Source organism: Arachis hypogaea, chromosome 14 (assembly GCF_003086295.3).
Source record: "Arachis hypogaea cultivar Tifrunner chromosome 14, arahy.Tifrunner.gnm2.J5K5, whole genome shotgun sequence".
Lineage (NCBI taxonomy): Eukaryota > Viridiplantae > Streptophyta > Magnoliopsida > Fabales > Fabaceae > Arachis > Arachis hypogaea.
The window spans coordinates 718,252-728,963 of record NC_092049.1 but is presented as its reverse complement, the minus strand read 5'-3'; the positions used below and the strand labels follow the sequence as shown (position 1 = coordinate 728,963).

At 38.8% G+C, this 10,712-nt stretch overlaps 1 protein-coding gene across 1 annotated transcript; it reads right to left on the bottom strand.

Moving 5' to 3' along the window:
- Positions 1-8,251: 8,251 nt before the first annotated feature.
- Positions 8,252-10,434, bottom strand: LOC112740806 ((R)-mandelonitrile lyase-like). Its single transcript, XM_025789437.3, has 3 exons — positions 10,105-10,434; positions 8,495-10,016; positions 8,252-8,401 (listed from the first exon to the last, which is right to left on the bottom strand). Exons 1-3 carry the CDS (start codon positions 10,208-10,210, stop codon positions 8,356-8,358), a joined length of 1,674 nt encoding a protein of 557 aa, XP_025645222.1. The 5' UTR covers positions 10,211-10,434; the 3' UTR covers positions 8,252-8,355.
- Positions 10,435-10,712: the final 278 nt, after the last annotated feature.

Below are 10,712 nucleotides of genomic sequence, written 5' to 3'. Positions count from 1 at the left end.
TCCTTCGCTGACCTTGGTGACCAGCCCACTTGGTGTCGTGGCATTCCCTCACTAATTTTCTTCTTAGATTTTCCCATTTAGGGACGTATAGTCTTCTCCCTTTAGTGTAGAGAAGGTCGTTTTCTAACCAAAATCTTTTGGTCTTACCTTCTCTAGCCAACTCCACCAACTTTTTGGCTAATGGATCGTGATGCAACCCTTCCTTGATGATATGCATAATATCTCCTTTTACCATAGAAATGGCCACCAACTCAGCCTTGCGACTCAGCGCATCTGCTACCACATTAGTCTTGCCTGACTTGTATTCAAATTCGAAATCAAACTCAGCTAAGAAATCTTGCCACCTAGCTTGTTTAGGGCTTAACTTCTTCTGAGTTTGGAAGTAGCTTGTAGCCACATTGTCTATCTTGACGATGAAGTGTGAACCAAGCAAGTAGTGACGCCAAGTTCTCAGACAATGCACCACCGCGGTCATCTCCTTCTCTTGGACGGTGTATCGCCTCTCTATATCATTCAACTTGCGACTCTCAAAGGCAATCGGATGTCCTTCTTGCATCAGAACTCCTCCAATAGCATAGTCAGAAGCATCAGTGTAAACTTCAAATACCTTTGAGTAGTCGGGTAGTGCTAGTACTGGTCCTTCTGTGATAGCAGCCTTCAACTCATCAAAGGCCTTTTGACACTCCTTTGACCATTCCCAAGGGTGATTCTTCTTGAGAAGATCAGTTAATGGTGCAGCCTTGGCGATGTATCCCTTGATAAACCTCCGATAGTAATTAGCCAACCCAAGGAATGACCTCAATTCAGATACCTTGTTTGGCGGCTCCGACTCTTTGATAGCCTTCACATTTCCTTGATCCATGCAGAGAGTTCCACCTTTAATGATGTGTCCCAAGAAGTGGACTTCGTCCCTTGCAAAGGAACACTTTTCCTTCTTCACATATAGGTTATTCTCTCGCAAGATCTTGAACACGGTTCGTAAGTGTTCTACATGTTCCTCCAAAGTATTGCTATAGACAACAATGTCATCCAAGTAGACCACTACAAACCGATCAAGGTAAGGTTGAAAGATCTCATTCATCAGGGTACAGAAGGTTGCAAGAGCATTGGTCAAGCCAAAAGGCATCACCAACCACTCATACGATCCATACCTCGTGACACACGTGGTCTTAGGCTCATCACCATCGGCAATTCTCACTTGGTGATATCCTGACCTCAAATCTAGCTTTGAGAACCACTTGGCTCTACCAAGTTGATCAAACAAATCGGCTATCAAAGGAACAGGGTATTTGTTCTTGATGGTTACCTTGTTAAGTGCTCGATAGTCGATGCATAGTCTCAATGAACCATCATGCTTCTTTTGGAGCAAGAGTGGTGCGCCATAAGGTGCCTTCAATGGACGGATGAACCCAGCATCTAGCAAATCTTTGAGTTGCTTCTTCAACTCCTCGAGTTCTGGCGGTACCATCCTATAAGGTGTTAAGGAGGGCAGCTTTGCTCCTGACTCCAATTCAATCTTGTGGTCCACCTTCCTCCTAGGTGGTAGTTGTTTTGGAAACTCGGGAGGCATCACATCCTTATTTTCTTCAAGGACTTCCTTGATTTTGGGAGGGACGTCTTCTCTTTTGGATGTTGACTCTTCTTATAATAGAGTCAAGTATGTAATCTCTCTCTTCTTGAACCCTTTCTTGAGTTGCATAGCAGAAAGTATCGGTGGTCTACCAACTTTAGAGACTGTAGGGACCATGCATGGAGACCCTTTCTCCATGACGCATATTACGTCGTAGTATGGCATATGTATTATATTTGCCTTCCTTTGCAAATCGAGCCCGATGACTATTTTAAAATCGTCCATGGGTGCTACTGAGAAATCCACAAGGCCCTTCCAAGAACCAAGAGTCATCTCAACCCCTTTTGCCACCCCCTTAAGGGGTTCACCCTTGGTATTCACGGGTTTGAACCAACCATTCTTTTCTGTGATCTTCAACCCAAGCCTCATTGCTTCATCAGGCGTGATGAAGTTGTGTGTAGCACCAGTGTCAATCATAGCCATGACAGGTTTTTCATTGATAAAGGCTTTGACATACATCAAGCTTTTCTTTTCTGCAGTGGTTGTCTCTTTGCCCTTCACAGCATTTATGTGTTGGATAGATCCAACACACTCAGTTACTTGAGTTTGAGCTTCTTGTTCCTCAACGATAGATGCCAAAGTCCCTAGCATGGGACAATCCTTCATTTGGTGTGGTCCCTTGTACACGAAGCATCCTCCTTTGGGCACGAAAACCTTTTTCTTTTCTTCGTACTCCTTTTTTGAAGAGTATTTTCCTTCTTTCTTGGTTGAGAAAATCTTCCCCTTGTCTCCCCCACCTTTAGCAGAACTAGGCTTGGAGGAAGACTTGGGTTTAGAGTCTCCCCTATGATACTCAGTGAGTGATTCGGCCACCAAAATGGCCTCATCGACATCCTTAACATTCTTTCTTTGTAGTTCTTGCCCAAGGTTGGAGTCCATCAATGAAGAAGAACAATGCATCCTCTGATGCTAAGTTGGGGATTTGAAGCGTGAGAGTAGTGAACTCCTTTACGTAGTCGCTAATCGTACTCTTGTGCTTCAACTCCCTCAACTTCTTCCTTGCTTCATAAACCACATTCTCAGGGAAGAATTGTCTTTTCAACTCCCTTTTGAAATCTTCCCATGTGGCTATGTTGCAAGTACCCTTTTCCATATCTACGCACTTTCTCCTCCACCACAAAGTAGCATTATCAGAAAGGTAGAGAGCTGCAGTGCGTTCCTTTATTGCTTCTTCGACCACCCCTTGGCCTTCAAAGTACCTCTCCATTTGCCATAGGAAGTTCTCCACCTCGCGAGCGTCCCTTACGCCCTTGAACTCCTTTGGCTTGGGGAGATCAATCTTTGTCGTCTCCCTTATAATGGTTGGTCGAGATTTTGCCTCCTCGAACCAAACTCGAACTTCCTCAAATAGCTTTAAGGAATTCTCAAGCTTCTCTTCGATTTGGAGCATGCTTTCTTTGAAAGCATCTAGTTCTCCTAACACGTGAGTCTCGAGGGTCTTCTTATCATGTTCTATCATTTGGAAACGCTCATCCATAGAGGATAGAACATTCTCCAACACAGAAACTCTTTCTTCTAAGAAGTTAGAGTCCTTACCTCTAGGCTCACCTAAAGAACGGATCTTCTTGCCTCCCCATTGAGAAGGAATAGCATTCCTTCCCCTTTGAGACTCAACATGCTCCATGGTGATACTAGAAGCCATACCCACAAGCGACTTGTGCTCCCTCTCGAACCTTGCTCTGATACCAAATTGTCACGGCCTTTGACACACTCTAACGCTACCGTGCTAGCACTCGAACTTACTCAACCTCTTGAGTTAAGACCAAGTCAGCCTAACCCTCAATACTTAACAAGAAAGCTAAGAATACAAGAGAACACAAGAGAAAGGAAGCTTTGGTGGAAGAACACTTTATTGCTCAAGTGTGGTTACAAATGATTCACACACACCCAAACTCTAACTCTCACCCCTATTTATAGCCATCCACCTCCTCAATGGATGGTTATGATTAAATCTAATCAACGGTCCAGATTAATCATCCAGAACCTTCTTTACAAATATCTATCCTACCACAACTCTCTAAATGTTTCTAGATTATTCCATACCACTCTTTATACTTCTATATACATCTACACTCTTCTAGAATACTCTATGACCTTCCAGAGTCTTCTAGAACCTTCTAGGGTATTTCGGGACCTTCTAGGACATTCTAGAACGTTCCGGAACCATCTAGAGTATTCTCAAACACTCCAAAAAACTATACAAACACTGTTAAATCTAACCTTATAAAATTTACCGTGACATACCGCTTCTTTCATCAAGTGAGAATAATAAACTAAGGTCCATGACAAAAATAAAACGGAAACAAAAACCAAAAATATTTTACTAAATAAAAATGAAGAACCATCTTATGAAGATTTGTTGCCATTCCTAACTATTGAATTGATTTCAAAATCGAACCTTCTTTAAGTCATTAAGCATGAACCAGAAGTATATAATTATCTAATAATCTAATCACTACTATTATACATGGTTATTGGATCGGATACCTTTTTTTTATTTGTTTATTGCTAAATTATTGATTGTTTTGGTGAGAAGAATAAATTATTGATAAATACGGTAATCAGTGAGCACAAAGAAAAGCACATGGAAAAAAAAAAAAAAAAAAACTATGCGAATATTTTTTATCTTTTCACGGGGGCCATGAACTTATCAAAATATCTTGATTGGTTTTCTTACATTTTTTGTTTGGTAGGGTCGTAATTCATTATTTATAGTTTCGCACATGTGCGCTTGGGTTCATTTTCTTGATGCAATTGTCACAATACTTTGACGAGATTATAATGATGATATAATAAAATGACTAAAATCAATGATGTTAAATGTATCCAACTATATACAAAAAATAGTTTGATAGTCTGATTTATTTTTTGACAAGTTGTAAACGGAGGCTTTTTTTTTTATATATGGAAGTAAAAGTGGTGATATATCTTAACAGATCGGAAGGTCCGATTTCTATACTTCAAATTTTTTAATTTTTTTAATTGAAATCTTTCAGTTCGATTTCTGTTCTCTCACAAATCTCTCCGTCTGATTTTACAAATCTCTCAGTCCGATTTCTGTATTCTCACAAATTCGACGGTTCGATTTTTATACTTCTTACAAATCGGACAATTCAATTTTTGTTTATCTAATTAAACAATTTCACATTTGAGAATAATACCCTATCAACCCACATTTTGAAAAAACACCGTCCAATATCAAAAACAAAATCTGGTAAACTGATGTTGGACTAGAGTGAAAAGTAACAGCATATACGAATCTTAGCACTAGTAGCTACAAATAAGAAGGTGTCCTTTAATTAATTTTAATAATTAAAAAAGGACGAGGTTGGTGGCGAGAGGGTCCAGCTCCACCACATGAAATGGTGAGTGAGTGCGTGCATTGTGCTCTTATTGCATGATACATTGATACTCCATCTTGTTTTATATTTATACTAACTATATCATGATCCATGTTTGTCTTTGTCTACCTCTTTGTCGATCATAGATATCATATATCAGGCTGGCGGCTGCGCTAAACCACAGAGGTCCCAAATAATTAATCAAAACAAGACTAGTGCTGTATGTTTGGAGTTAAGCCCATGTTACCATATGCATTTATTAAAATTAAATTCATATGAAATACATGATTCTTCAAATAGTCATGTCATGTCGTTTGTACTTTTGGTGAGTGCAAAAAGACTCATTAGACGGTATGTATAAGTTAAAAAGGGCAACATAATAACTCTTTTCTCTTCATATAATCAATGTTAATGCCATAAGTCAAATACTTTCAGTGAATTTTGCAAGACTCTATTAAAGTAATAAAGATGGTTTTCCAGACAGAAATCACTTAATATATAAATTGTACAAATTAAATGAAGAAAGAATCAAATACTTTCAGTTAATAATCAGTATTCATACTGTGTAACTTTATATTATCATTTTAATTTTAGAAAGAGTTTAAGATGTTGTTGTTGTTGTTATTAGTAAAGTGTTTTTTGGTGGTTTTAGTTTTGGTGACTAATGATAGCATGAATTTGATTTACAAGTAAAATATTGATACATGGCAAGAAAATCAAATCTAATACCAAAATGATTCTTTCCTTCTTTTATAATTTTTTAATCATATTTATAATGTTTAATTATTCTATTGGTCCCTATAGTTTTACAAAATTTTTAATTAGGTCTCTGTACTTTTTTTTTTTCTTTTAATTGAGTCCTTGCACTAAATTTTTTTTAATTAGTCCCTACACTTTTTTTTCCTTTTATTTGGGTCTCTGCTCCAATTTTTTTTTTGTTGGCTCTTTATAAAATTAAGTCAATTACTATCAAGAGGGACCTAATTGAAAAAAAATTTAGTGCAGGGACCAATTAAAAGAAAAAAAAGTATAAAAACCTAATTAAAAATTTCGCAAAACTATAGGGACCAACAGAATAATTAAACCTATTTATAATTATTATTTTATTATTATTTTTATTTAAAAAAATCTTATAATTATTTTTATGATTATTTTTATTAAAATAATTTTTTATAATTATTTTTTATTATTATTATTTTAAATAATTTCTAAAAATAAAATAAAAATTATTTTTTAATTATTTTTATTTTAAAAAAATAAGTTTTTATAAGTATTTTTATTATTATTTTTATCAAAATGATTTTTTTTATAATGATTTTTTTGCAATTTCGAAAAACTAACACCAAAATGATTCTTTCTCTCTTATAATTTCTTATGATTATTTTTATTAAAATAATTTCTTATAATTATTTTTATAAAATAATTTTAAGAAACTAACGCCAAAATGATTCTCTCTCTCTTAATTTTTTATAATTATTTATATCAAAATAATTTTTATGTTTCTCACTTGTCCAATTTTGACGAAGGTTAGGATTTCACAAATTTGTCTAAACATTTCCAATCTTATACTCAAAATGACAAATCATGGAGACAAATTTATAAAATTACACCCATCGTTAATATTAGACAAATGAAAAGCATAAAAATAATTATGAGAGAGAAAATAATTTTGGTGTTAGTTTTTTTAAATTATTTTATAAAAAATAATTATAAAAAGTGATAAGAGAGAGAAAATATTATTTTGGTAAAAATAATTATAAGAAATTATTTTTAAAAATAAAATAATAATTATAAATATAGTTAAAAAATTATTTTGGTGTTATTTTTTTAAAATTATTTTAATAAAAATAATTATAAGAAATTATAAGAGAAAGAGAGAACTAGTTAGATTTGATTTTTTTTGTCATGTGTCAATATTTTACTTATAAATCAAATTCATGTGATCTTTACTCACCAAGACTAAAGCCACCAAAGAACTTTCCATTGTTATTATTATGTCTGAAAATGTATGTAGAAGGGATTTTGGGTTAGAAAGAGAATGAATGGTCCCAAGTATGTTACAGAGGAAAGCACGAGGAAGAGGCATACGAGTGCTACATCATATTAAACTCACATTAAAGTCAGTAATGACATCTGACTATTGATATTAGATACAGTGAACTTTGAATGAGAACGATGGTAACAAAACAACAGTGTTAACCGAGAGGGAGCAAAATTCCGATTTTGTATTTACTATTAGACTATGAGAGAGAGAGAGAGTAGAGAGTTGCTGATTCAATGAAAGTTATTTGAGAGTGAATAGAAAGGATCCAAAAATGGTGGGACAGAAATCACAAAATTGACAAGCCTCCTAATTGGACTTTCCATCCATAATGATATCCGTGGTGGTGGTAGGTGAAAGCAGATAGAAACTTAGAACTTGGCTTCAAGTGAATCATATATTTCATTCAGCTGTTTAGTGTTGAGGGACATGTGGAGAATTCAAATTTTATTACTATCTCCCATCTTAATTGAAAATTCATTCGGACAAACTAATACTGAATATTAAACTATTAGTGTACCTGGAAACTCATCTTTGATGGAGTCTTACTTGTTAGGATATTTCAGATGTATAAAAATGACAAAAAAAAATCTTGATATTGCTACTTTGCTAGTATTCTTTTTTTTTTTCCCGTTTGGTTGGGGCAGTGGTTTCTTGTTTGTATAGTTTTTTTTATGGGCTTCAAGTTATTTGTCAATATTTTTCACGGCCTCTATTACTTGGTAATAGGGTTTGGGCCCAATTGATATGTTAATACTTAATAAACAGTGGCAGGGGCCTAGCCCATGACAACGACCAAAAGAAAATAAAAAACAGTGGCAGGCTAACAGCATGGTATTAGATATTTAGATCTATATTACTAGTTTCCCATGTAACTTAAGGGGTATTAGCATTGCTCTTAACATAAGGTCCTTAGGTCGAAACTGGCACTCAGAAGATGCAAACAGCATGGTATTGGCGTTTACATTTTTTACCACCAGTATGCAGAAGCTTGCTGTAATGCTTCTCACTGGCAAAGTGGCAAGTAGCAACTTTTTCATGAACACGCCTCTACCATGTGAATTCTCTTACAATTTCTCTTTTATGGTAAATTCCTACCCCAGCCGTTTATACATAGTAATAATTTCCAGCTTAACCTCTAAATAGTATAGAGCGCAATGATATCAACAAGTTTGTGCTCAAATGCACTATCACAGCTTGAATACAACAATTCAACGAGAGAGAGAAGAAAAATAAGGCTTGATTCAAACATTATTTATTCACCAAAAAGAATCTAAATGACTATAATACAGTTGCAAGTCCTAACATATGAACATAAAGAATCAATGAATACACACAAAATCTTATTTGTTTTTCTCCCTATCTCTAATTATCTTGAGTCCAATATACCTGTAGGCAGACATAAATGAATATGAATAATAATGAGCGCAAGTGTATGTATAATAATGAAGACAAGAGGAGTTGAAAGCAAAGGTAACTTACCGTCCAAGCATCATGAGGGTGGCCTGAGGGTTGGTCCCAGGGGAGACACTGAACACAGAGCCATCCACAATGCGGAGGGAGTCTACACCGATGACCTTGAGATCGGGGTCCACAACCCGGCCGACGACGCAGCCGCCATGGTAGTGCCATATGGTGCTGACAGTGCGGCGGCAGAAGTCAGCCATCTGGAGGAAGTCGTCCTGGTCAGGAGGCAGGGCAGGGCCCACAAACCTGAAGTCTTGGGCTCCAAGCCAGTTCCTGAACTTGAAATCATTCAGCGCCCTGCTCTTAAGAACAGCTCCTATCTTCCTGCTGCCATTCACGCACCTCTCCACATCCACGGGGTTGTTGAAGTAGTTGAACCGAACCACTGGGTTGAACCGCACGTCCGTTGAGCCTAGCCTGAGGAAGCCGCTGGAGAGGGGACCAGAGATCTTGGCGATGAGGGTGGCCACTGTGAGGTACAGAGGGGAAGAAGGAGTACGAATGAAGACGCTGTAAGGAGGAGACGCGAATGGGATCACATTGGAGGCAGCCTCCACGTAAGCACCAGAGTCGGTGATGCCCACCACCTGTATGAGGGAATGCTCCAGAGGAACTGACGGAACAATGGTGATCCCATTGCGAGGGTTATCATACAAGAAATGCCCCACATACGGAAGGTGATGCGCCACCGGAATCCCCCACGAAGAAAGATACGGTCGAGGACCCATTCCACTCAGTAGAAGCAGCTGAGGGCTTCCGATTGCTCCCGCTGACAGGATAACCTCTCCCTCCTTGTGTACCATCGCGTGGTGGTACCTTCCCGTCAGGTCACGGTACAGAACGCCAATGGCGGAAACCCTTGATGATGACTTTGGCGAAGAAGAAGCCAGCAGCACGCGCTCCACGCTCGCGTAGATTCCCACCTTTATGTTCGACGTTCTTGCGTACCGGAGGAGATCGGCGGAGCTGTGCCTCGTGCCGCGCTCGTCGAAGGTGGATCCTCCGATCTTGGTTCCCTTAGCGTGCTCCAGAGTGAAACCGTTGTACGGTGCGACTCCGGCCTCCAGCAAACCGTCGCGAACGGCGGATTGCCAGGTGCGGAGGTGTGGCCGGAAGACGATTTCGCGTTCGACCCACTCGTAGGACTCGTTGACGAGGTTGAGGTCCCATTGGAGGCCGGAGCGGGTGAAGAAGTCTGGGTCGGCGCGGCTGTAGAATCCAGCGTTGATGGCGCTGCTGCCGCCGAGGACGCGGCCGCGGGCGTTGGGGACGCCGTCGTCGGAGGTGAAGGACTGTGCTGGTGAGTAGGGGTCGTGCGCATTGGCGGCGAGGATAGTGGCCAAGAAGCCTTCTTGGGACATGAGGTTGGGGTGGCGGTGGGGGAGGCCGCCCCGCTCGAGGAGGAGGACGCGGGCGGAGTGTGAAATTGTGGCTGCGAGGGGGCAGCCGGCGGTGCCTCCTCCGACGATGATGTAGTCGTAGTAGTCTTCCAAGGGAAGGTCGGTGGCGTTTACGACGAACTTGGTGTAAGTTGGTTCTGAATAATTGAATAATGAAGAAAGAAGATCAGAAATGAATGAAAAGGTGAAGGAAAGAGTGCATGAATTTGATGAGATGCGTAGTACCTTGTTGTTGGTGGTCATGATGAGAGTGAGATGAAGATGAAGGATCAGCAGCAGAAACGATGAGAAAGAAGCATAACATGAAGATGACGAAGATGGTTTCCCTCATTTTCTCGGAGACGTTCTTGCTTAGCTTCTTGGAGTAGAGAGAAGCGAGTGAGTCACTGGCCAAACAAGACACAAAACGCCAACTAAGTCTATCTCTTTTTTTTCCCGCCTTAACGCGCCAACTAAGCACTTATAAAACGCACCGTATCTCCTTATATTCATTCTACTGCATGGGTTGGACCTGTTGGGCTTTTACGTGAATTGAATTGTTTCGACCCAATAGTCAAAACAAGTTTTGGGTCACAACTCATAAGTAGACTTTTCCGTATGTAGGTCTAGAATTTTTTTTCCAATTTCCATGGAAAGAGGCAACTCAATTGCAAGGAGACTTCTTCTCACATGAAACATGTTCCAGACTTCCAGGCTAGATTGAATTTTCTCTTTGTGCCACCCAATCACTAGTTATGAATTTTGGTTAAATTGCACTCTCACAGGCCTTAAAAACATGACTAGTTTAACCTCCAAAAATTCTCAAATTTGATAATATATTTATAATCTCTCAT